We start from the raw sequence: 27,493 nt of genomic DNA on the forward strand, positions 1-27,493 counted from the left end.
CGCACAAGATAACACGTTAATGAATATCAAGGTCAGGGAAAGACATTATATCATTTTATGGCTAAAGCTTTACTTAAAATATGGTGCTGCTGCTGCTGCTAAGTAGCTTCAGTCATGTCCGACTCTGTGCGACCCCATAGACTGCAGCCCATCAGGCTCCATTGTCCCTGGGATTCTCCAGGCAAGAACACGAGTGGGTTGCCATTTCCATCTCCAATGCATGAAAGGGAAAAGTGAAAGTGAAGTCGCTCAGTCGTGTCCGACTCTTCCCCACCCCATGGACAGCAGCCTACCAGTCTACTCCATCCATGGGATTTTCCAGGCAAGAGTACTGGAGTGGGGTGCCATTGCCTTCTCCGAGGGGCCTCCAATTATTTATCATCCTATTCAAGATCCAGCTACTGCTGAGATGCATCAAGAGTCTGTAAAGAAGGGAGGCACAGAGCATGCATTCAGACATGAAATGGCAAAATGTATTTTCCTGGCAGTGCTCCAAGGATCTAATATCAAAGCAGCTAGATCCACAAGAGACATGAAGGAACTAGTCCTCATACCTGAAGGATGACACCCCACCACTCTCTAAGCAGTGATACAGGCTTCCCTTGGCCTTAGGAAGATAGATGTGGGAACATGAGTGGCATCTGCCTGATGAAACCTCAAGTCCTTTGACTCCCATAATGTCAGAAGCTTGATCCTTATCTTTCATCTTTTAACTTGGAGCTCATGAAAATACAAACTGAGAACACCTCAGATATAACAGCCAAAGACAAGCATCAGTTCAGTCAGTTCAGTCAGTTAAGTCGCTCAGTTGTGTCCGACTCTTTGCGACCCCATGAATTGCAGCACGCCAGGCCTTGGAGAAGGAAATGGCAACCCACTTCAGTGTTCTTGCCTGGAGAATCCCAGGGACAGGGAAGCCTGGTGGGATGCCGTCTATGGGGTCGCACATATCGGACATAACTGAAGCGACTTAGCAGCAGTAGCAGCAGGCCTCCCTGTCCATCACCAACACCCGGAGTTCACTCAAACTCACATGCATCAGTCAGTGATGCCATCCAACTGTCTCAACGTCTGTCATCCCCTTCTCCTCCTGCCCCCAATCCCTCCCAGCATCAGAGTCTTTTCCAATGAGTCAACTTTTCGCATGAGGTGGCCAAAGTATTGGAGTTTCAGCTTTAGCCATCAGTCCTTCCAAAGAATACCCAGGGCTGATCTCCTTTAGAATGGACTGGATGGATCTTCTTGCAGTCCAAGGGACTCTCAAGAGTCTTCTCCAACAACACAGTTCAAAAGCATCAATTCTTCGGCACTCAGCCTTCTTCACAGTTCAACTCTCACATCCATACATGACCACAGGAAAAACCATAGCCTTGACTTGATGAACCTTTGTTGGCAAAGTAATGTCTCTGCTTTTCAATATGCTATCTAGGTTGGTCATAATTTTCCTTCCAAGGAGTAAGCATCTTTTAATTTCATGGCTGCAATCACCATCTGCAGTGATTTTGGAGCCCAAAAAAATAAAGTCTGACACTGTTTCCACTGTTTCACGATCTCTTTCCCATGAAGTGATGGGACCAGATGCCATGATCTTAGTTTTCTGAATGTTGAGCTTTAAGCCAACTTTTTCACTCTCCACTTTCACTTTCATCAAGACGTCTTTTAGTTCCTCTTCACTTTCTGCCAAGGGGTGGTGTCATCTGCATATCTTAGGTTCTTGATATTTCTCCCAGCAATCTTGATTCCAGCTTGTGCTTCTTCCATTCCAGCATTTCTCATGATGTACTCTGCATCTAAGTTAAATAAGCAGGGTGACAGTATACAGCCTTGACGTACTCCTTTTCCTATTTGGAACCAGTCTGTTGTTCCATGTATAGTTCTAACTGTTGCTTCCTGACCAGATACAGGTTTCTCAAGAGGCAGGTCCAGTGGTCTGGTATGCCCATGTCTTTCAGAATGTTCCACAGTTTATTGTGATCCACACAGTCAAAGGCTTTGGCATAGTCAATAAAGCAGAAGTATGCCAGCAAATTTAGAAAACTCAGCCATGGCCACACGACTGGAAAAGGTCAGTTTTCATTCAAATTCCAAAGAAAGGCAATGCCAAAGAATGCTCAAACTACTGCACAATTGCACTCATCTCACACGCCAGTAAAGTAATGCTCAAAATTCTCCAAGCCAGGCTTCAGAAATATGTGAACCATGAATTTCATATGTTCAGTCTGGTTTTAGAAAAGGCACAGGAACCAGAGATCAAATTGCCAACCTCCACTGGAACATGAAAAAAGCAAGAGAATTCCAGAAAAACATCTACTTCTGCTTTATTGACTATGCCAAAGCCTAAAGGACATAAAAAGACAATTTTTATACAAAAGGGAAAATAGTAAGACCATAGAGATGACTTTCTTCTTTTGTGACTGCAGTTTAACTGTTTCTCTAAACATAATATAGCCATAAGATGTGATGTTATATAAGAAAACTTCACTTTCCCCAAATTGAATTGGAATGTGAAATTGGGCTTTGTAATATTTCGCAGGAAGTAATCTACTATTATTTAATATAAATACTTCACAATACTAGCAAAGTAAAACCTGAAAAACTAAAGTAACAAAACAATTCTAAAGCCTTGTAGAAATTGGCCTGACAGAGGTGAACTGTATGGGTTCAGAAAACAAGGGTCTAACACTGACTATGCCTGAGAGGGTGACGAGAATAGGTAGCAGAGGTGACTGTCTCCAAAGTCAACCTTGATGAAATAAGACTTGGTCAGAAGAAGGGAAATTGGGGCGAGGACAAAGATTTGACTCGTGTCATCATGTGCCTGAGAAAGGTGGGTGCAGATGAATCTTCTTTAGGAAGGAGGAAAGGGGGAAATGCAGAGACTCCTCTAAATTACTTTCCATGTGGGTCTCACAATTTTGTTATGATAATACTTCTCTGACATCCTTTTATATCATTAATACCAATCAAGTAAGATTTTAAAAATAAAAGATATCACTGTTATTAGAAGTCAGATGCTTCCAGATGTTACTTCTAGAAATTCTTCCCATGTGCTCCCCTTGCCTCTGATCTCTCAGCTGAGCTGGTTCTAGGTGGCTGATCCAGCTCAAGGAGAAGGATGAACAGGTTAGGGATGTAAGGAAGTGCAGCAGTTCCTTACAAGAGAATTCATGAGAGGCTGTGCCCTAGCATCCAGGCCAGCCCAGGCAAGCCTAGGGAATGAGAATTTACCTACATGGTCAAGCAGATAAATGACTGTCTTCAGCAAGGTGCAATTCAAACTCATGGAATGGGAAGGAGCTGTGGGTAGATTCAGTCTTGAGAAATAAACATCCCTTCCAAGGAAGAAACAATAAAGTCATTTGCTTTATTCCAACCTCGCTTCTTATAATAGTTCCCCTCCCCAGATATATCTTCAGTCAGCACGCTCAGCAGGAAGTCTGCAAGTTGGGCTTTCCCCCCCCTTTAGAACAGCTTCCAACAACAAATAAAACTCACCCAAGATTTAATTTTTTCTACTGGTGTCTCTCAAACTCTGTCCTCTACAAACCAATCAGTTATCCTCAGACACCAGTGGATAAGTTGTAATTCCTTGCAGAAGAGTGAAGGCAGGAGCTGGGCAGATGTTTTCAAGATTCAGTCACCACATCAAAGGCCTGACCGCCCCTAAGAAGATTCCTAGTAGAAGGTGAGGGGAAATGAAAGTTAAATTCAAGGGTGTGGAGTAAGGGCAGGAAAGGACAAGATAAACTGCAGACCAATAGAAGCTCTCTCTATAGGTTCTATGCCCAATGACAAGGCTTTTGTGCCTGAGCCTCGTGGGTCAGTGATAGTTTTTTTTCTATCTCAGCTCTCCTGCTGGAAACTGTTCTCCTGTCTCTTCTATCCTTTGGAAAACTAAACTTACTGAGCAAGTTAATGTCACAGACACCCAACTTGTCTTGTTCCCTTACTAGTAAGCTGTCTGGAGGAAAGAGTAAAGTTCCCCCCTTTACTCCGGTGAGGACCCACACTGAGGATTTCCCTGAGGCAGCAACACTGCTGTGCTCTCCGCTGGCCCATGTCCATAAGCTAAAGTAAGTGAATCTGGCCAGTCTATCCTGTTAAGTCATGTTAGAGGAAATGGCTCAACAAATCTGAAATCACTCAGATGGTCGGTCAGAGGGGCGATCACAGAGTAGTTGTTCACTGATGCCAACTTTCAGGAGATGGATGTGATATGACCAAATTGACACTTTTCCTAAATAGGCTAAGAAAAATGAAACTGTAGGAGTGTCATTTATTGGGCAATGTCATCTAATATTATTTAACATATAATCCTTTATGATCTTAACATAAGAATGATAAAGTAGGAAAATTAGTGAGATGGTTAATTTTATGTGTCAACAAAGGGCTTCCCAGGTAGCTCAGTGGTAAAGAATCTGTCTGCCTATTCAGGAGACCCAGGAGACATAGGTTCAATCCCTGTATTGGGAAGATCCTCTGGAGTAGGAAATGGCAACCCACTCCAGTACTCTTGCCTGGAAAATTTCATGGACAGAGAAGCCTGGCAGGCTACCATCGAAGGGGTGGCAAAGAGTCAGACACAACTGAGCACACATGTCAGCAAGACTAGTCACTGGGTGCCCAGATTAGACACTCTTTCTGGGTGTGTCTGTGAGTGTGTTGTTAACAGACGAGATTAGATTTGCAGCTGAAGACTCAGTAGTTTGCTTTCCCCAAGTTGGTTGGACATCATCCAATTTGTTGAAGGAATGAGAGCTAAGATATGAGTGTGTGCATACACATACAGAAACAGAAATGGAAAAAATCCTCCTGAGAATCTCTTGTCAAATCAAAGGTTTTCCAAAGTTAAAGAAACTGGGAATTTTGGGGAACAAGTAGGGATGAGAGCAGATATCCCTGATCCACTTTGTTTTTTTTAAACTTTGATTCTGTTGGAGTCTTTAAATATTAATTATTAATATTAATTAATTAATTAATTAATATATAAATACTGGATTATTTATTGGAAATAAAGAAAAGTTGGATTTCTTTAATTAATATTTCTTCTCCCTCTTTCCTCTCTTTTTCTAATGGGATACACATTACGCTAGTAGTGCCCTTCTTAAAACTGTCAGGTAGCTTTTACTGAATTTCCTTATTTACTTACTTAGGGCTGTGCTCGGAGAAGGCAATGTCACCCCACTCCAGTTCTCTTGCCTGGAAAATCCCACGGACGGAGGAGCCTGGTCGGCTGCAGTCCATGGGGTCGTGAAGAGTCGGACACGACTGAGCGACTTCACTCTCACGCATTGGAGAAGAAATGGCAACCCACTCCAGTGTTCTTGCCTGGAGAATCCCAGGGTCGGGGGAGCCTGGTGGGCTGCCGTCTATGGGGTCGCACAGAGTCGGACACGACTGAAGCAACTTAACAGCAGCAGAAGCAGGGCTGTGCTAGATGTTTGCTGCCGCTCGGGCTTTCTCTATTTATAGCAAGCGGAATCCACTCTAGTTGCGATACGCGGGCTTCTCACTGCAATGGCTTCTCTTGTTGCCGAGCACACGCTGTAAGGTTAGTTGCTTCACGGCTCGTGGGCTCTTCTTTAATCAGGGACCGAACTCATGTCTCCTGTATTGGCTGGGGGATTCTTTACCACTGAGCTACCAGAGAAGTGTTCCTCATTTTTTAGTATCATATTTGTCTTTCCTCTTCTACTTGTATCATTCTTAGATTTCTTTCTGTGAGCTCACAAATTCTCCCTTTCTATGGTCTGCTCTATTGTCAATGTTTTCTAGTGAATTCTTTACCCCATTGTGTGTGTGTGTGGTGTGTGTGTGTGTTCTTCAGCTCCAGAATTTGTTTGGCTTTTCCTTACGTTCAGTGTTTTTGGTAAAGCATTCCTCTGTTCTGTAATTTTATTTCTGAGCTCATTCAACTGCTTTTCTTAGTTTTCTTATCTCTTTGAGTTTCTTCAAGACCTATTTTGAATTCTCTATCAGTTAGATCAAAACATTCTGTTACTTTAAGTTTGGTCTCTGAAGAATTGTCATTTTCTCTGTGTTGAATGGTTTACTGTCCTTCTTCACACTGTTTGATGAATTGTTCTCTGTGCCTGTGAAATTAAATGACAGATTTTGAGACAGTCCTTTCCTTTGCTTTCCAGTAGGTGGCAACAAGGCTTTGAGCTCTCTTATCTGCTTTGCCTCTGGTTGTATTTGAGAGGTGGCGATTTCCAGCCTCCACCATCTCTGTAGGGCTTCCCAGGTGGTGCCAATGGTAAAGAACCCCGCCTGCCATCAGGAGAGACGTAAGAGATGCAGGTTCCATCCCTGGGTTGGTAAGATCCTCTGGAAGAGGGCATGGCAATCCACTCCAGTGTTCCTCCCTGGATAATCTCATGGACAGAGGAGCCTGGCATGGGGTTGCAAAGAGTTGGACGTGACTGAGGGACTTTCACTTTCTTATGCCACCAAGGTCATTGTTGTCTTGCTTCTGCTAGATTTGCTGTCATCACCAAGATGATGCACTCTTTCCTTGAATCCAGAATCCCTTGAGACATAGGCTCTGCTATTGGGGGGCAGGGGCAGGAGGGGAGTGCTGTGGGGGAGGGACACAGACAACTGGATCGAGCAGGTCTTCTCAGTATTTAAATTTCAAATATTAATTTTTTTATATGAAAGTGAAAGTGAAATTCGCTCAATTGTGTCCATCTCTTTGTGAACCCATGGACTGTAGCCTGCCAGGCTCCTCTGTCCATGGGATTCTCCAGGCAAGACTACTGGAGTGGATTGCCATGCCCTCCTCCAGAGGATCTTCCCCACCCAGGGATCGAACCTGCTTCTATTACATCTCTCCTGGATTGGCAGGAGGGTTCTTTACCACTAGCACCACCTGGGAAGCCCTACGTTTTTATATATTGTAGTCCATTTAAAGTTATTACAAACAATAATTAGATTTGCCCATGGTATACAATATATTTTTGTATCTTATTTATTTTATACATAGTAGTTTGTATCTCTTAATCCTATATAAATACCTCATTCCTCCCTGCTTCCCCCTCACCAGTTGTAACCACCAGATTGGTCTCTATATCTGTGATTTGTGTCTGTTTTTTATATAACTTTGTTTTATTTTTTAGATTCCACATATAAGTGATAACAAATTTGTCTTTCATTATCTGACTTATTTCAATAAGCATAATGCACTTTAGGTCCATGTATGTTGCAAATGGCAGAATTTCACTTTATTTTATAGGTACGTAATATTTGATTGTGTATGAAAAGTGAAAGTGAAAGTCGCTCAGTCCTGTCCCACTCTTTGAGACCCCATGGACTATCCAGTCCATGGAATTCTCCAGGTCAGAATACTGGAGTGGGTAGCCTCTCCCTTCTCCAGGGAATCTTCCCAACCCAGGGATTGAACCCAGGTCTCTCACATTTCAGGCACATTGTTTACCAGCGGAGCCAAGGGAAGCCCAAGCATACAGGAGGTGGTAGCCTAGTCCTTCTCCAGCAGATCTTCCCAACTCAGGAGTCAAACTGGGGTCTCTGCACTGCAGGCAGACTACCAGGGAAGCCCCCAAATGATGATGCACACTACAAGCCAGCCAGGAGTCAAACCTGGACTCTTCTGATCCATAGTCAGCTGTGTATTGTGTATATACACCGCAACTTGTTCATTCCTCTCTATGGACACTTAGGCTGCTTCCCTATTTTGTCCATAATAAATAATACTGCTGTGAACTTTGGGGTGCATATATCTTTTTGAATTAATATTTTCATTTTCTTCAGACACATACCCAGGAGTGGAATTGCTGAATCATATGGTATTTCTACTCTGAGCTTTTTGAAGAACCTCTGTACTGTTTCTATAGGGCCTACACCAATTAAAAATTTCATCAATACTGTACCAGTGTTCCCTGTTTTTCCTTCTTCCTCACCAACATTTGGTATTTGTGCTATTTATTTTCTCTTTGTATTTGTGGTGTTTTTAACGACAGTCATTATGACAGACGTTAGGTGATATTTCTTTGTAGGTTTGATTTTCATCAAACCTGATGATTAGCAGTGTTAAGAATTTTTTCATGTGCCTGTTAGAAATCTGTGTCTTCTTTAGAAGAATGTCTATTCCAGGCTTCTATTGATTTGTTATTGGGGTTTTGGTTTTTTTGATGTTGAGTTCTATGAACTATTCATAAATTTTGATATAAACTCCTAGTGGTCATATCATTTGCAAATATTTTCTCCCTTTCCATATGTTGTCTTTTCATTTGGCCAGTTGTTTTGCTTGTTGTGCAGAAGCTTTTAATTAGGTCTCATTTTTTTTTGTTTGTTTTTGTTTTTGCTTCTATTTCTTTTGCCTTAGGAAAAGATTCAAAAACATATTGCAAAGATTTGTTATGAAAAACTGTCTTACCTACATTCTCTTTTAGGAATTTTATGATTTCAGGGCTTACATTTAGGGCTTTAGTCCATTTTTAATTTACTTTTGTATGTGGTCTGAGGAAATGTTCAACCCTATTCTCTTACATATAACTGTCCACTTTTCTCAGCATCAGTCATTGATGAAATTCCAGGACACTTTCTTTAGTCTTTTCCTGAGAAGAGAATCTGTAACTGGGAGAAACTTATCGATTTCTATTCTTTTCAGCAGAAGGTGGCTTCATTTCTGGGGTCAGGAACCTCTGTGAGAAAGTGAGTGTCACACGGTGAACCGATCTTTTCTTTTGTATGTAGACATTCAGATTTTCATTTTCTCATAATTAGGCACTTGATCCTGAACTGGAAAACGGGGCATTCCAGTAAAAGAAAAGGCATCAATATCCCTGGACAGTCATTTGTCAATTACTCAAGAGTACAAAATTTTCCTAGTAAGTCAGAATTTTAGTCATAGTAGCAGTGGGCAGACAGGAAGGCAGAGGTCAAAGGGAAAATTTAAAAGCCCAATTTTTTTCTGTTTTCAAGAATCAGTACTAAGATATTGAATGTGCATACAAACACACACACACACACACACACACACACACACAAAGAGAAACACTGGAAAAGTCCTCCTTGATAACCCTTCTCTCATCAAAGGTCTTCCTAAAATGAGAAAGTTGAGAATTCCTGAGAACAAACAGGAATAAAAGGAGTGATAGCTTAAACAAATAATCTATTTTATTTCTTGAGAAGAAAAAATGAACTATGATTTGGTTGGAGGATGACTGGGGAAAAAATTCCAAAAGACATGGGGATTCTATCAGTTCCTGAAAGAATATTCATTTCAGAAATAATTCTTTCTCTAATCTCACTAAAGGAAGATAGCAGACTTTTCTCTTCCTTCTTGTGAACTTTCACCTCAATGCAAAAGTCTGACCAGGGCTCAGAAAACATTTATCTACACCACTGTTAAGAGATCCCATGACTATACTTTAGAGTATTAATGTATCACTGGGAATGTAATCACTGTGAATTTTTTAAAGCTGGACAAACAGACCATGGGTTTCTCTGGTGGCTCAGACAGAAAAGAATCAGCCTACAATGCAGGAGACCTGGGTTCAATCCCTGAGTCAAGAAGATCCCCTGGAGAAGGGAATGGCTACCCACTCCAGTATTCTTGCCTGAAGTATTCCATGGTCAGAGGAACCTGGCAGGCTATAGTCCATGGGGTCGCAAAGATTTACACGTAACCGAGCGACTTGCACTTTCAAACAGGCCACAAAGTGAAATTCAACTTCAATGAAATAGAATTACTACAGAAATGTTAAAAGTGTGAGATAATGTGGCTATCCAAAAACATTTATTTAGCAATTAGGTAAGACTGAGAAAAAATTGCAATTCTTCAATCAATTTATTCTGTTTCTAAAAACAAAGAAATAATGTGGAAAATAAAGTAACATGCATTCTGAAAATGATCTATTTCAATCACAGTGAGAAGGAAACAAAAAGGAATAGACATTTATACTGGGCTTCCCCTTATGGGCTTGAAATTACAGAAGTTATTGCAAATGTTGTATTGTTTAATTTTCACGATATTAACCAGGTGATTTTTTAAATGAGAAACTGAACTCCATAGAGTTTAGTTTACTTGATAAGAGCTATTATGTAGAAACATAAGAATTATAATAAAATTGTGTGATCACACACTTTTCTATGGCAGGAAGAGCTAGAGTAGTCTTGACGCAGCACAAAGGAATCTAGGATCTGAAAAATGAGACTTCAGTGAAAAGAACCATAGTATTCCTGAAGGAACAAATCTGTTTAATGAGACACTGATATAGGTTATATTGTTTAGTAATTAATAGATAAAATATTTATTATTGAGACAGTTACATGCTTTACACTTAGTTGCATTCATTTTTTCACAATGATCTTGTGTATCATATAATTTTATAACAAGATTATTTTAAGAAAATAAGCATATCACTTAAATGTGCTATTCAAGTTTACACTTCTAATATATAGAGACAGGGCTTAAACTTAGACACTCTGAACACAAAACTTTCATTTTAATACATATCATGTATGATATTTTTTCCTCAATTTCGTAATGAACCTGGGCATCATGGATAAACTGAGACACAGCTCAGCACTCACTCTTTAGTGAAGGACTCCTATACTAGGTCTAATATACAAACATTGTTGAAAAGCTTTCTTTCATTTTCTCAGTCAGTGGCAGAGTAAATGAGATTGTAAAATTTGGCAAAGGTGTTACATCAATACTGCTCTTTCTTTATGGGGCATCCGTAATTTTACCATGGAGTATGGAAAATTAATTAAGATTTTCTAACACATACATGATATTGGGGAAAATATGACACAAGGGAAATTGTTCACCCTCCTAATGAATGAAGGATGTTCAAATGGAAAAAAAAAAAAAAAGAGAGAGGTAGCAAGGAAAAAAGATAAGAATGTTGCAGGTAAGCACAGGTGTGTCAGATGCACCTACAGTAAGAGGCACTATAGACGAGTTAGTGTGAATGTAAGAAGACTCAACAGCTTGGTGAGCACAGAGTCATGGGGACACCACAGTTCATAGGATTGAAATATGGAACTATGTTCTGAGGAAAGGAACATGAAGAGAATTGACAAATGGGAAACCCATGGTTGGTGACATTGAGAAATAAGACAGTGTGAGCCTCATAGTCTAGGAAAACCCCAACACGATGGAGAGAAACACTCAAGGAGAGGGGTAAAATCACAGGATCTGAGAAGGAAGATGCATCAAAGGCATTATATACACAATAATGCTTTAACCCTATGACCCAATAGCCATTTTTAGGTTGATATCTTGAATAAACATTTTGACAATTTCCATTTCCACAATTTCCAAGTTTTGATGGTAACTTCATGATATCTTCACATTTTTCACCACATACCCCCAGGATCCAGGCACTTTTCTTTGACACGTCTACCTCCCAGTAATGTCTCCCTGATGTGATAACTGGGGAGCCCAGGACACCAAAATCTTCATAATTATCATTCCAATACGCATTATAGCATTGGTCACTGGATGCATATCTCACTTGTCTCTGATCCGGAGAAATGACAACATTTTCACTCTTGGGAGAATTCAGGGTCACCTGAACTGTTGAAAAATATAGGCTTGGGTTAGGGTAATGATGTAGTTTTCTTATGACATTTTGAAAGGGATCTTTAGAATGACTTGCCTGGAAAAGTTATATGTTTGTGTGTGTTGGGAGGGAAAACATGGGTCTTAAAACATGAAACCTACTAGAAAATGAAAAATTCTAAAAGATGATGAGAACAGGGTGGCTTGATTATACTGTGATGTCTCCTTACCCCAGTAGCGTTGCACATCTGTCAGCTCTGAAATGAGAAAAAAAAAAAATCCACAATATTAAATATAAGCAATAGAGTCAGCCCTGAAATCTATTTTCTTCCAGATGAGGGGAATGGCCATGATGAGGTAGTGAACTGGGGAAAGACAGGATGAACCAAGCCCCCGGTCACCCCCCATAAATATGACCACATCATTAGCACATAGTGTCTGGGCTTTGCTGTCTCCATCCACACATAAAAACTAGAGCCCCCTACCCATTTTCTCTCCATCAAAGAGGCCCTCCTACACCCACTTGGGTACCATTCCTCACCATTAAACACATGCAGTGTCTGTCTCAGATCAGGAACTCGAAACACTCTCCTCTGTTCCTTGGGGAAAGATTTTGGTTTCTTCAGAGCCAAGGTTTCACTCCTAGGGAAGACAAATTTGATGCTCACAAAAGTGATTTTTTTTTTCCCTTTAAACCACTGGTTTGCTATAGGTTCACCCTGTTTATGGGCTTGAATTGTCTTTCCTGGAGACCTTGGGAAAGAAGAGAGTGGATGCCTGATCTTGGAGCAAGAAAGAACGTGTTCATGTCTACCTTCCCAGGTACCCTCTGTGTGACCTGTATGGTCTTAAAATGTCACAAGGGGAGTTTCTTCCTTCTATAATGAAATGATTAACCCACCACACTCCACCTCCTAGGGATCATATGAAATGATATGAAGCAATGGATTTAACAAAACAAAACTTTGGTATCTAAAAAAATAGTTTGTGGAACATTCCCTGCACAGATATGTGTTTCCAGGAAGGAGTCAGAAAGTGAGGTTGCAGAATCTGGCTCCTGGGTATTTGAGACATAGCAGGTATGAGAACACTCTCTAGAGTCCCAAGATCTTCAAAGAGTGCTGTCCAATAGAGAGGCTCTCGGAATACCCTGAGATTTCATAATCACTAGGAATAATTACAAACCCTTGGAAAAGAAGACATTATGAATAATAAAGTAGTCTGACTTTCATGTGTTTGCAAAGATCTTGATGCTGCCATGTAGGTGTGCAAATGCAGACACAATGATGTTTTTTCTGAAGGATGTGACCAAGAGTGATCAATAGTTTGGTCCAGGGCCAAAATATCCCTTGAGATTCAAATCTGTTTTTGGAAACCTAAGCTGAAAAACATACAAGGACTTTGTCTCTTCTGGGAGCAGAAACTAAAATATAAAGGAGTTGTCTCTAATTCTAAGTGTTTGGCAGGAAAAGAAGACTTAACCTTCATATGACAAGTCAAGCACCTACTAAATATGGGAAGCTGAGTTGCACATTGACACACAGTGTGAATTAATTTTATGAAGTCGTGGGGATCTGATACTGTATTGCCTTATTCTTAATACTGGTACTGACCCAAACTCTGAAACTTCCCACAATCAATATTCTTTAATATAGAATCCAGTCCATTATCAATGTTTATAAAACAATCTAGCCCTGATGTATGAATAGAAATTTAAAATAAGACTATCCTCCATTTTTCTGCCTTGAGCATTGTTTTATCCTAATTGGCTATCAGACAACTGTGAGGGGTTTATTTTATTTTCACAGCATAAATGGACTATCTCTGGTTTCCCACACATACCTTTTTATGATAACATTCGCATCCTAGTGAGAAAAGAGAAAACATGCGTCAAAAAGTAATAAGTCTCCCCACTTCCCAAGCTTATTCACATCCCCATCAGCCATTGATTGTGGGAATAAAAATGGTCTCAATGTGAGAGCCAAAAAGTAGAGACAAGAGTGAAGCCAGTCATTCCAGAAGACACACGCGACGTTGTCAGATTTCCCAAAGGTAAAAGGCTTTGACCCTTGTAGAAGCATGAAGGAGACTTCTAGTGTCTGGAGATGAGACATATTTATGGGAAAACAAAAAGCTTGTAAGTTTGGTGTCCCATGAGATGATGTGAATAATTCACAGTTCTTCCATTTATTCAACAATAGTGCACAGTGATGTATTATTATTTGCCAAGCATTAAACCAGGCTTTGGAGAATCAAAGAAAATTCATAATCCTAATATTCCTCAAGCTATTTATACTGCACTTGTTGGGAGTACAAGCAAACAAATGTATTACTATAGGTATTGGTCTCTCTCATCTCATTTTATACACTATAAGTGATCTCACACTCTCTTAAATCCAGCATACACACAAGTACAGTTGATTTCTAATGCCTTAGTTTTACTCAGCTTTGTCTCTTAAATGCTTGTTAATATATTCGGTTAAACAAAAGTCACAGGAATCAGTAACTTAGGATGTCTAATATGTAACTTACTATTCATCAACCAGATTGTCTCCTCTCTTGTACCCCATTTTTAGCATGTTACCAATATGCATTCAGTCACTGTCCAAAAACTAGAGCATTTATCTGTACTGTAGTCTATACTGAGTCTGCTTAGTCCATGGCTTAACAGGTTTTAGCCATGTAATCTTCTTAATCATCACATAAATTATTAGTTTATTGGTTAGAATAGGTATGCACCATTTTATCTGATCTGTTTTTCATGAAGCTTTATTTCTTCCATGTCAACAAAAACAAGAGCAACCAGTGGTCTTTGATAAAAATTCTCTGTGTTAAAGCTCTTTGTGTGTATCACAAAAATTAAGTAAAGTTAGAATAAGTAGAGAGAAAATAAATGATGATGGGGGGTCAATTGCAAATTTAGTCAAAGTCTAATTCTTAAGCCCAAATCTTGTCATCAGAAGCTGGCTTGTGTCTTTTGCCAATTCTATTCATTCCACCTCTACCAACTTTATTCTCAGTTTAAAGAGAAGATGAATCTCCTGATATAAACCCCAGAAGAGAACTTTCCCTTCCAGTGTAAGCAAAAGTTCAGAAGCCTACAATGATTAGTTTACACAGAATCAGGTATCCATAGTAAATCATCATTGTGTTGTTGCTGGAAAGAAATGAAGCAATGTTACAGGAAAGTTCTGTATTTACTGAAAATAAGTTAGTTTTAGTGTGAAGTAGATCATGGTAGGATAGGAAACACTGTAATCACTAGAGCAACCACAGGGGCTGAATAATTTTTTTTTAAATACAGTTAGAAAATAGGAAAGCTTAAAATTTTATACCAGGAATATTTAACACAAAAGAAGCTAGTTAAGAAGAAAGAGAAGAATGAAAACTACAGTAGCCAAATAGAAAGCAAATAGCTAAGTTTAAACACAGCTATATCAGTATTTGTATTAAAGATATCATCTTAATACCCCAATTAAAAAGTTAGAGATTGTTGCATGGGATAACAAGGAAGAATTAGTGATCGTCACTTGTAAGAGACGTATTTTAGATTTAAAGATACAAATAGGCAAAAGTAAAAAGAGAAAAACTATAGATCATGCAAGCTTTAATGATTTCAAGTTTTTATATTATTATTAGAAAAAAAATTGACTTTAAAACAATAAAAATTATGAACGAATGAGAGGATAATTTTATAATGATAAAAGGTTTAGTACATCAAAAAGATAAACCTATTACACATGTGCATATACCTAACAATAGAGCTTTAAAATTCACCAAGCAAAATTAAAAGGAAAAATGCAGAATTTAACAATAGCAATTGTAGACTTCAACTCACTCTCAATAATGAGAGAACAGTTTATATGGAAACCACCCAGTTGTAGAAGACATGGACAATACAATCCAAGAACTTGACCTGACATCTATAGATCATTTCACCCAATGAATGGAGAATATACAATCTTTTCATATTTAAATTTTTCTGGACATACAGTATCTGAGGCCATAAACAATTATCAGTGATTTTAAAAGTTTAAAGGAATAAAATATATATTCTCTGGTTACAATTGAATTAAATTTGAAATCTACAGCAGAAGTAAAATTCAAAAATCACCAAGGATTACTAATTAACAGCACATCTTCAAATATCTATGTTTTAACAAAAGGAAATTGCATAGGAAATATGAAAATAAGGTTATCTGAATAAAAACAAACACTAAATCAAAATGAATGGAAAAAAACTAAGACACTGCTGCTTATATTATTAAGATGCTCTCAAATCAGTGATCTACTAAGAAAGAAAAGTTATTAAAAAACAGCGAACACACACATACACACACATTACACATGCACACGCAAAAGTGTACAAACACACAAAGGAAAAAAAATGTGAGAGCAGAAATAAATGCATAAGAAAATTTACAAAATAAACAAAATCAATGAAACAATGCTTTTGAAAAAAAATTAATATAATTGACAAAAATAACTAAAAGGAGTAGGGAAAAAAATGAAAGAGCAAAATCTGGAATACAAAAAGGGACTTCACTCTGAGTACTATAGAAATTAAAGGACAATAAGCAATTGTTATAACTAACTTTATGTTTAGAAACCAGACAACTTAAGATAGAAAAATTCCTACAAAAATATACAATAAAGGACTAGCGGATTGCAAAAATCTAAATAATCTCAGTCCAAGTAAAAAAGACAGAAAAAAAAAATGTGTATTTTAAACTTTTCCAATAAGAAAAACCCAGAGTGAAATGGCAATGCAGGTAGATTATATGGAGTATTTAAAGATAAATAGCAGTTCTTCATAAACTGTCTTCAAAAACAGAAAAAAGGTAGACAATCTCAACACATTGAGGAAAAAAAACTTCTTGGAATCTGAAGTGAATTTGTGATAATCTGAATCATGAAAAGGTACTCGATAAATGTTTAGCACTGGCCCACAGAAAACAGGGGCTTATGGAAAATCACTGAACACAATAAATCTTCTCTAGATGGTGAAATGTTTGCAGTGAGCTTGATAACAATAAAAATAGAACTTTCCCTTGTTGTTCCTACATTAAATAATTCAGTTATTTTAGAACCTCTGAAATAGATGCAGAGAAGGTATATTGCAGGGTCAAAGCAACCTCCGCGAGGGCATCAGAAGGATCACAGGAACATATTTCTCTCATGCCTCAGATGCTGGGGTTCCTTTCCAAGTCTTACCTGCAGCAGCTCCATTGTTGATCCCTGCAAATGGCACTCCACATCTGAGATGAGATTGCTCACCAACAGCTTCTCTTGGACCAGATCATTCTCAGATTCTGCCAGCTCTTTGAGAATAACTCCCAACTCATCCTTCAGCTTTCTCAGTTCCTTCATCTCCTCACTGTCCAGGATTTGTCTTAGTTGTGTAAACTTTCCCTGGACATTTTGTATCTCATTTTCTATTTGAATCTTCAGGAATGAAAAAAGACAGAGAGAGGTACTTGGACCATTGGCCTGGGACTGGGAGCCAGAAATATAACTCTTCTGCTTGGGAAGTTCCCACCAGGAGTGAAAGTCTCTCAGTCATGTCTGACTCTTTGCAACCCCATGGACTAAACAGTCCATGGAATTCTCTATGTCAGAATACTGAAGTGGGTAGCCTTTCCTTTCTCCAGGGGATCTTCCCAACCTAGGGATTGAACCCAGGTCTCCAGCATTACAGGTGGATTCTTTACCAGCTGAGTATAAGGGAAACCCAAGAATATTGGAGTGGGTAGCCTATCTCTTCTCCAGGGGACCTTCCCAACCCAGGAATTGAACTGGGATCTCCTGCATTGCAGGCGAATTCTTCACCAATTTGATCTATCAGAGAAGTCCACAAGGAAGTGAAATAGAAAGAGGAAAGCAATACTGGGGGTAGCTGACTTTGTTTATATATTTTTTCTCTACACCATATTTCAAAATAATGGTCCCAAGTCTGCACTGTTGAGGACAACTCAGAGCCAAATGGGATCTCTGGGTGTGGGCAGCCTTCACACATCTGTCCAGGATGGTCATGCTTCCCTCCATTACTCCTGACCCCCTCCCACCACTCTCTCCCAAAAAGTTGAACACTGAAGACAGAACCATGAGCCATTGTCAGATATCTCCCTGAGAAGACTAATAAACTTGATAAGAATGGAATATAAAATTCCCTAGCCATCCTCATCAGAGAGGCCCTCTCTATAAAACTCTCCCTCCATTATTTATGTTTATTTGTGATATGGTCACTTTTTAATACCACACCGATTACGGGAAGACTGAAGAAAAGGAGGAGCCAAATGACTTAACTGTCATGGTACAAAGAAAAAGGCAGCTCCTTGTGACCAACCCAAGGTCCTGCATAGATACCTGTCTAACTTTCTCAGGAAGTGTCTCCTCATACCTTCCAAGTAGACATCTCTTCTCTGACTTTAATTTCCAACTCCTCAGCTTCCTGTTTTTTCCCCTTCAGCCTCTGCAGACATGATTGGAGCTTTTTCTGTGAGAAAAGAATCACACCAGTGTCAAGATATGGGCTTTCTCAGCATCACTATAGTGGATAAATAAGGCTGATTTTCAAAGAGAAGAGACTTTACAGAAACTGTGAAAGTGACTGGAATATGTGATTTGGAAGAAGACCTTGATGTTGAATGTGTTCTTTGAGACTCAAGATATAGGAGTCAATGCCCCCTCACCAAGAGAAGACTGGTTCTCTTTGTTCTGGAAGAAACTTGATTCTGTAAGAAAGAAAAACTTACAGCTCAACCCACCCAGTGTCCTAGTTACTACCTATCACGTTCAAAAGGGTAATGAGAGCTTCTCATGGCCCCCGATGTGCATGCACCAGCACAAGGTACATGAATGTCTACTTCTGCCTAAGAGCCCATTTGTTTGCTTATACTTGGGTGGAATGCACAGAAATTTTCTTCACATGTGAGAAGGTAGGTATACGAAGAAAAGAGATCACAGGCCTCAAGTCCCTGGTAGCCAGGTAATTAAAGTCCAATGCAAAGTAGAGATTTCCCTCAAGTACCATTTCCTGCTCTGTTTTTTTCTCCATTCTGGTCTCTTACCTGGTACTCTGGCGCAATCTCCTCCATGAGGAATGTGTTGTGAGCTCGGTGCTCCTGAGATCGCTCACAAAGCCAACAAATGACCTTCCCATCCTGCTCACAGAAGAGCTGGAGTTTCTCTCCATGGTGAGCACAGAGATTTCTCTCTTGCTCCACCTCTGGGCTCACCTTAACCTCTCGGAGCCTCTGCACTATATTGGCCACATGCCTGTTAGGCCGCAGGTTCCCAGGCTCAAAACTAACTCTGCACACAGGGCAGCTTCTCTTCCCCTCTTGGCCAATTATGGATTCCTTGTTGTTTCCAGTGATACAGGCTTGACAGAAGCTGTGGCCACAGTCAAGGCTCAGGGGTTCTGTCAGAAGCTCCAGGCAAATGGGGCAGGTCACCTCCTCCTGTATGTTCATCAGGATTCCTGAAGCCATGGCAGCTGCTCACCTGCTCCTTATTGTCTTGACTTCTGCCAGTTCTCTCACTCACAGATCCCTGAATGATTGGAAAGGTTAAAAGTGTAGAGTAAGAAAAGTAGAAGTAAAATGACACTAGTTATCTAGAAATCAAGGATGACCCAAGAACAAAATATTGAAGGGTAAAAAATAAAAGGTGGAGACATAAAAAAAGAGCTTCTTGACCTGGTAAAACAATTTTTTATAATAATTCTAAACATTTTATTTCCAGTTCATGTCACATGACAAATTTTATCTATCCTTATTTATGCATTGAGTGTTATTCTTCTTTACCAAAACAAAATCTAGTGAGCTTTTCTTACTAAGATCTGTGAGTGACCCACCATCTACCCTGCTTTTCCTCCTCCATGCTAAAAGCACATCCTCAATATAAAAAGCCCTAAACCACTTAATATTGGGGCTTTTATACCTGCTCTTCTCTCCTCATGGTGTATCAGTATTACTCACTCTTATATACACACACACACACACACATATATCAGAGAAGGCGATGGCACCCCACTCCAGTACTCTTGGCTGGAAAATCCCATGGACGGAGGAGCCAGGTGGGCTTCAGTCCATGGGATTGCTGAGTCGGACACGACTTAGCGACTTCACTTTTACTTCTCACTTTTATGCATTGGAGAAAGAAATGGCAACCCACTCCAGTGTTCTTGCCTGAAGAATCCCAGGGACAAGGGAGCCTGGTGGGCTGCCGTCTATGGGGTCGCAGAGTCGGACATGACTGAAGTGACTTAGCAGCAGTATATATATATATATATATATATATATACATATATATATATTCTGTGCTGTGCTATGCTTAGTTCCTCACTTGTGTCTGACTCTGCGACCACATGGACTGTAGCCTGCTAGGTTCCTCTGTCCATGGAGATTCTCCAAGTAAGAATACTGGAGTGAGTTACCATGACCTCCTCCAGGGAATCTTCCCAAGCCAGGAATTGAACCAGAGTCTCCTGCATTTCAGGTGGATTCTTTACCACCTGAACTTCCAAGGAAGCCTATATATATATACATATAGGCTTCTGGGTTTAGTCCCTGGGTTGGGAAGATCCTCTGGAGGAGGGCATGACAATCTATGCCATTATACTTGTCTGGAGAATCCCATGGACAGAGAAAGTTGGAAGGTGATAGTCCATAGGGTCTCAAAGAGTCTGACACAACTGAAGTGACTAAGCATGCACACACATGCACGTGTGTGTGTGTGTGTGTGTGTGTGTGTAGGCTTTCCAGGTGGCACAGTGGTAAAGAATCTGCCTGCCAATGCAGGAGATACGGGTTTGATCTTTGGGTCAGGAACATTTCTGGGGTAGGAAGTGGCAGCCCACTCCAGCTTTCTTGCCTAGAGAATCCCATGGTCAGAGGAGCCTGACAGGATAGTTCATAGAATCTGAAAGAATCGGACACAAGTGAGACTGGGCAGGCATGCATATGTATATATGTATATATACACACAGAGATACATATATATATATATTCTTTCTCATATTCTTTTCCCATTAAAGGTATTATAAGACATTGAATATAGTTACCTGTGCTATATAGGAAACCCTTGTTTACCCATTTTAAGTATAGTAGATTGTTTATGTTAATTCCAAACTCCTAAATTGTTTCCCTTACCCATCCCCTTTGGTAACCATAAGTTTGTTTTCTATGTCTATGAGTCTATTTCTGTTTTGTAAATAAATTCATTTGTATCATTTTCTTTAGATTCCAGATATACGTGATATCACAATATTTCACTTTCTCTTTCTGTCTTACTTCACTGGATATAATAATCTCTAGGTCCATCCATGTTGCTGCAAATGACATTATTTCATCCTTTTTTATGATTACTATTCTGTTGTATGTATTCTTTATTTATCTGTTGATGGACCTTTAGGTTGCTTCCATGTCTTGGCTACTGTAAATAGTGCTACAATGAGTATTGGGGTGGTGCATGCATCTTTTTTAATTAGAATTTAATCTGAATATATGTCTAGGAGTGGGATTATAGGATTATACAGTAACTCTATTTTATTTGTTTTAAAAAACCTCCATAATTTTTTCCATAGTGGCTGCAAAAGTTTACACTCCCACCAAGAGTCTAGAAGGATTTCTTTTCCTCTACACCCTCTCCAGCATTTATTATTGGTAGCCTTTTAAACAATGGCCATTCCGACTGAAGTATGACTCTCTCATACTTCAGTACACTCTCTCTTTACAGGTTTTTTTTGTTGAGGTCCTTTAATGGACTGGAACCTGGTGGTCCGGAGTCGACGATAAAAAAGTAAAGGAGAGAAAGAGGCTGATGTTCCTTGGTTTACCCAGAAAGCCAATAAAGCCCCTGGCACAGGGCTTGCTTTGTTCACAGAGGCCTCAGGCACCCTTTCAATGGGGTGAAGGCACAGAGCACCTTCTTGAGAGGCTCTTAGAAGCCCGTGCAGTAAAGTGAACTCAGAGTGCCTCTGCACTCCAAAGAAATAGCCTGAGAGAGAGAGAGAAAGAAAGACACGGGGACCAGAGCTCTGGTGGAGCAAATGTTTTTTATTCAACATTGTGTAGGTATTTATACTATCTTACAAGATAGCTATTTTCAGCAGAGATAAAATTAAAACTTACAAGTTATCAAGAAAACATGAGGTCATCCATCTGAAAGACAGAGCTGTAAATAACCACTTTTACCATATGGTTCATAAACAGGAAGAGGGTAATTATCATTGTATAGAAAAATGAAGGAAATGCCTGGATTCCTCAGTCCCAGGAGAGGCTTGCCTTTCCTCTTAATTGCTGAATATTCAGGAATTAATAAGGAATAGAGAATTCTTGACAGATCCAAAAGAGCACACAGGAAGCCTCCTGTTAAATGCTTCCTGACATTCTTTTATCACACAGACCCTTCTGATGACTTATTATATTGTAACCCTTACCACCATTTGTTGAATATTTGCAATGATTTCCCTTATTATCACGTCATAATATATGACAATAGATTTGTGTAGATAGTAAAAAAAAAAATCCTTTATCAGATGTGAAAATAAATATAGTAACCTACAAAAATCATATATCATCAATATACAGAATGGGAATTCAGGGTCCTAACTCACTGAGTTAGTCAAAGACAAACAGAGGTGATTTCATGGACCCAATTAATACAAGGCACTGAGGGTGTAGAAGTAAGGAGACCTAGACCAGCTAAGAGGTCCTGGGTAGTCTCAAGTGTGTAAATACTGATTTCATTTTGGTCTAGAAATATGCCAACCAAAGTCATTGATAGGAGAGTAATAACATGAAAGTATGAGGATGGTGAGGAGTGAGATGGTGCAAGTAGATTCAGAGGATCCCATGAGTCAGATACATAAGAAAATAGAAGCACGGATGAAATTAATGTTGCTTTTGAGAAAAATATTCTCAAAACACTAGGCAAGATCATTCAACTAATTATTGTTGCCAAAAAATTGTGTATTGTCAATTGGACTAATACCCATACATAGAAAGTGGAGGAAACATAGGGTTTAAACTAAAATGAATGGGCTTACTATTCACTTAGAAAGTAATAGCAAATTAAAATTCAGTTATATATATATATATATATATATACACACACACATACACACACACATATACTAGGCTTCCCTAGTATCTCAGATGGTTAAGAATCTATGATCAATGTGGTAGACCCAGTTTCGATCCCTGGGCCAGGAAGATCCCCTGGAGAAGAGAATGGCAAGCCACACCAGTATCCTTGCCTGAAGAATTCCATGGACAGAGAAGCTAGGCAGGTTACAGTCCATGGGGATGCAAAGAGTCAGACACAACTGAGCAGCTAACACTTGTGTATATGTATATATATATAATATATATGTGTATATGTATATATAATATATATACACTTGTGTATGTATGTATATATATATATATATATGAAAAGAGATAGAGAAAACATTACTAGAGAGACATATGTGTTGTTCAGAAATCAAAGACTGGGGCGAAATATGGAATTATCCAAAACTTCCAACTTAAAAACATAAAGATTGAACTGAAAACTGAAGAAGATGAAGGAGACATTAAAAGGGAAAGAGAAAAAGTGTGTATTAGGTGAAGGAATGATCTGTTTGTGGAAGACATATCATCTTGTATGAGTTTTAAAACGCCAGTGTGGCTGTATACAGAAGACTGCTAGTCTTGTATCACAAGAGGCTGCAGTGACATTAAATATGACACTTCCCAAATGATGTAACATTTGGGGACCCATTTCTGAGAGTCAGGAGAAGCGATCAATGTTTTCCCATCAGAGAAGAGTAAGGGCGTGACAAGCTGTGCCTTAGGTTGTGAGATGTTGAATGGACCCAGTGTGGAATTGGGAAGATCAGGCAGGATGCAGGCACAGCTGCTCAGGGGAGAGATGGTGATAGCTTGAGGGACAAGATGATGAAGGAAATTCTGGGCAGCAAGTGAGAGTGAGAGATGAGAGGAGGTAAAGGACAGAACTGGGAGTTGAATTAGATATGTGGGAAAAAGCGTTAATATCAGTCCTGAACATTTTCCTCCTGTAAAGATCATATTGCCCTTTTTTTTCCTAAGGTTTTGTTGTTGTTGTTGTTGCTGTTTTTATTGCATGTGTTTTGTGTTTCTGGGAAACCTGTTGGATTACAACAAAGTGAAAAGTCAGCAGCCTTTCATGACCACATTGTTGACAGCAAGACTAGCCTGATGTATGAAGTGCATTTGGGCTAGAAAGACTTTGCATGGAATTTACATGATGATTGATGAACATACATCTCATTTTTCACAAGGGAATTGTGAGTCTTCTGTCAAATATATCTGTTTTAGGTCCCTAGAAGTTGTGCTCATGGTCATTTACAAAGAGTTCAAATCTTTACAGAACTAGGCTTATCTCACCTGTGGTGGATTCACACACATCCATCTAGTATGGTTCCTTACAAAGCTGAGATGAGAGGGATAATGTCCCTCCTGTAAGGAACATCTCTGAGAGCTCAACTAAAGCAGCTGTGCCCAATGCTATGTCCCCTGTGCTGTAACTCCCAGCTAAGCTTAGCCAACCTGGCAATTTATATCATATGAGGTTGTATGGGTAGGATTGGTGATTCAGATTGGAAACCACCGCTTTTGGTCAGTCGGTGGCGGTATCGCAGAGTGGTAGCCCAGTGATGCTCATTCCTCAACCTGGACTCACTATGGCCCTGTGGCCATAGTCTAAACTCAGAGGGTCTATCAGAGGTTCCAGGCAAAGGGGACAATGAAGCAATAAACAAGAAAGGGAAGCTCTCAAATGATATTCCTGTCTTAATGGTTGCCATAGTTTGATGACAAAAGAAAGATCTCCAGTGTGAGACAGCTAATAAGTCTCTGTTCACTCTGAACAAGGGAATGAAAGCTACAAAGGCTGCACAGAGTTAAATTGAGACTTACTGAAACTCTCCAGCTGTGCCATGTTCATCCTACATGAAGGATCCTGATAAAGATGAGGCTGAATCAAAGTCTACAAACCATAAATGCTGGAGAGGTGTGGAGAAAAGGGAACCCTCTTACACTGTTGGTGGACATGCAAACTAGTATACCCACTATAGAGAACAGTGTGGAGATTCCTTAAAAAACTGGAAATACAACTGCCATACGACCCAGCAATCCCACTGCTAGGCATACACGCTGCGGAAACCAGAATCGAAAGAAACACATGTACCCCAATGTTCATTGCAGCACTGTTTACAATAGCTAGGACATGGAAGCAACCTAGAATTCCACTGGCAGACGAACGGATAAGGAAGTTGTGGTACATATACACAATGGAAAGTATTCAGCTATAAAAAAGAACACATTTGAGTCTGTTCTAATGAGGTGGAGGAAACTGGAGCCTATTATTCAGAGTGAAGTATGTCAGAAAGAGAAACACTGAAACAGTATATTAACACATATATATGGAATTTAGAAAGACAGTAACAGTGACTCTATATGCAGGACAGACATCCCTCTGGATGGGATGGGGAGGCAGGTGGGAGGGGGGTCAGGGTGGGGGATACACATGTGCACCCATGGCTGATTTATGTCAATGTATGGCAAAATCCACCACAATGTTGTGAAGTAATTAGCCTCCAATTTTTATATATATATAAATAAATTTTTAAAAAATGAGGCTGAAAGTGAACCAGAAATATAATCCAGCTAATGTTACAGATACTTAAAATATGCACTTTGCCCCTGGCTGCAAAGATAAGTGTCCCAGATCACTCTCTGATGAATAAAATCAGAGGTCAACATTATTCAAATCTATGACTAAAACTATTATTCAAATCTGGTGAGGGGCCTCCAGTTATATCTCAATGCATTTGAGATCCAACCAGTGCTCAGCTGCATCAAGAACCTATTGAGAAGGGAGGATCAGAACATGCATTCAGACATGGGGTGGCAGATGTATTTTCTCTGCAGAGATAAGAGCTAGCATCAAAGCAGTGATCACCACAACAGACACAGAAGAAACTAGTTCTCACAAATGAAGAATGATACCCACCACTACCTAAACAGTGACCCAATGTCTCCCCGACAAGCAGGGAGACAGATGTGGGAACATGAATCACATCTGCCTGAGAAAAACTTCAGGTGATTGCACCTTACAGGTTGGTCATCTGACATTTGAGCTCATGAGAATACAAACTCACAATATCTCAGAGGTACCAACTACAGATCAACAAAAAAGGACATAAAACTACAATAATTACGTAAAAGAACAAACAGGAAATTTATAAGCAGAACTTTCTTCTGTGACTGCAGTAAAGCTGTTTCTCTTAATGTGAAAGAGCCACAAATTCCTGATGTTAGATGGGAAAACATCATTTTTGATAATTGGAAAGTGAAATTGTGCTTTGTTTTATGTGACAGGCAGACCCCTGCTGCTGCTGCTAAGTCGCTTCAGTTGTGTCCAACTCTGTGCAACCCCATTGACGGCAGCCCACCAGGCTCCCCCGTCCCTGGGATTCTCCAGGCAAGAACACTGGAGTGGGTTGCCATTTCCTTCTCCAATGCAGGAAAGTGAAAAGTGAAAGTGAAGTCGATCAGTTGTGTCCGACTCTTAGCGACCCCATGGACTTCAGCCTACCAGGCTCCTCCATCCACGGATTTTCCAGGCAAGAGTATTGGAGTGGGGTGCCATCACCTTCTCCAGTTTTCTTCTATTATATAGTATAAACTACTTACAACACTTGCAAAATAAAACCTGAAACAGTAAAGTAACAAATCTGTTTGAAAATCATATAGTAATTACCATGACAGAGGTTCACTGTGTGAATTCAGAAGATGTTTCTAACATCTTCTGTGGCTGAGAGGGCGACAAGGAATTTGTAGCAGAAGTAATAATGTCCAAATAAGATTTGGTCAACAGAGAAGAGGTCATGGTGAGAAAAAAGATTTGACTTCTGTTTCTGTGCCTTGCGTACAGTGGGTACAGCTGTACCTTCTATAGGAAAGAGGAAGGTAGATAAACACGTGGTTCCTCTAACTTAACTTCCCTCATAGGTCTCATGATGTGGTATAAGAATACTTCTCTAACATCTTTTGCTATCCTTAGTAACAATCAAGTAACAAGTCTTTAAAACTTAAAGTTAGATGTCACTGTTACTAGAAATTAGGTGCTTCCAGATGACACTTCTGGAAGTTTTTCCCAAGTGCTCTCCTTGCCCAGTCTCTCAGCTGAGCTGCTTCTGGGTGGCACATCCCACAGAAGGAGAAGCATGAACAGGTGAGGGAATGTAAGGAAGTGCAGCATTTCCCTGTGTCTGGACAAGAGAATTCATGAGAGGCTGCAGAGCCTGCCAGAGGTCATAGCATCTGATTCCTGAGCACAGTAAAGCCTAGGGAATGAGAAATGATCCATACAGCCATGCAGAAATACTGTATTTCTACACTGATAGAAATGAAAATATCAGGATGGGAAGAAAGACCCTTCGGCCTTTGACCTGTTATTGAGGAAAGGGGCTTTCTAACTCTGAAAGACCAAAGATTCTGGCTGTTCTCAGTATGTTCGATTTGTACTTACAGAATACAAAGACTCTGTGGGTAGATTCAGCCTACAGAAATAAACAGTCCCTCCAGGGAACAAACAAAGCCTTTCTTTTCTTCCAATCCCCTTTCTCCTAAGAATTCCCCTTCTCCAGACTGATCTTCAGTCAGCAGTCTCACCAGGAAGCCTGCAAGCTGGGCCTTTCCCTGTTTAGAACAGCTTGCAGACAACAAATAAAACTCACCTAAGCAGATTCCGTTTTTTTCTTGTGTATCTCTCAAATTCTGCCCTCCACAAACCGCTTAGGTATCCTCAGATATGAATGAAGAAGTTGTTATTCCTTGGAGAAGAGTAAACACATGTCTTGGACATATGTGTTCGGATTCATGTACCTCACCAGGGGCCTGAAGGAAACTGAAAGTAAAATTCTAG

The 27,493-nt window shown here is 39.8% G+C and overlaps 2 protein-coding genes across 5 annotated transcripts in view; both read right to left on the bottom strand.

The window, feature by feature from the left end:
- LOC139187320 (tripartite motif-containing protein 5-like) overlaps positions 1–27,441 on the bottom strand; it is a 77,716-nt gene extending 50,275 nt beyond the window's left edge. Inside the window, exon 1 of the mRNA XM_070803779.1 lies at positions 27,306–27,441. The gene's annotated coding sequence lies outside the window, so the exon portion shown is untranslated. The remainder of the gene's footprint in view (positions 1–27,305) is intronic.
- Positions 9,793–27,460, bottom strand: LOC109569825 (tripartite motif-containing protein 5-like). 4 transcript variants are annotated; one of them, XM_019975551.2, is made up of 8 exons: positions 27,306–27,460; positions 18,604–19,087; positions 17,934–18,029; positions 16,748–16,978; positions 13,376–13,398; positions 12,075–12,175; positions 11,764–11,790; positions 9,793–11,548 (listed from the first exon to the last, which is right to left on the bottom strand). In XM_019975551.2, exons 2-8 carry the CDS (start codon positions 19,024–19,026, stop codon positions 10,953–10,955), a joined length of 1,497 nt encoding a protein of 498 aa, XP_019831110.2. In that variant the 5' UTR covers positions 19,027–19,087; positions 27,306–27,460; the 3' UTR covers positions 9,793–10,952. The 4 variants fall into 4 exon arrangements, with proteins under 4 accessions (XP_019831110.2, XP_070659884.1, XP_070659883.1 ...); XM_070803783.1 differs by having other exon boundaries at positions 11,332–11,543; XM_070803782.1 differs by having other exon boundaries at positions 11,423–11,548; positions 11,696–11,790.
- Between the last annotated feature and the right edge of the window lie 33 nt (positions 27,461–27,493).

This window comes from Bos indicus, chromosome 15 (assembly GCF_029378745.1).
Source record: "Bos indicus isolate NIAB-ARS_2022 breed Sahiwal x Tharparkar chromosome 15, NIAB-ARS_B.indTharparkar_mat_pri_1.0, whole genome shotgun sequence".
NCBI lineage: Eukaryota > Metazoa > Chordata > Mammalia > Artiodactyla > Bovidae > Bos > Bos indicus.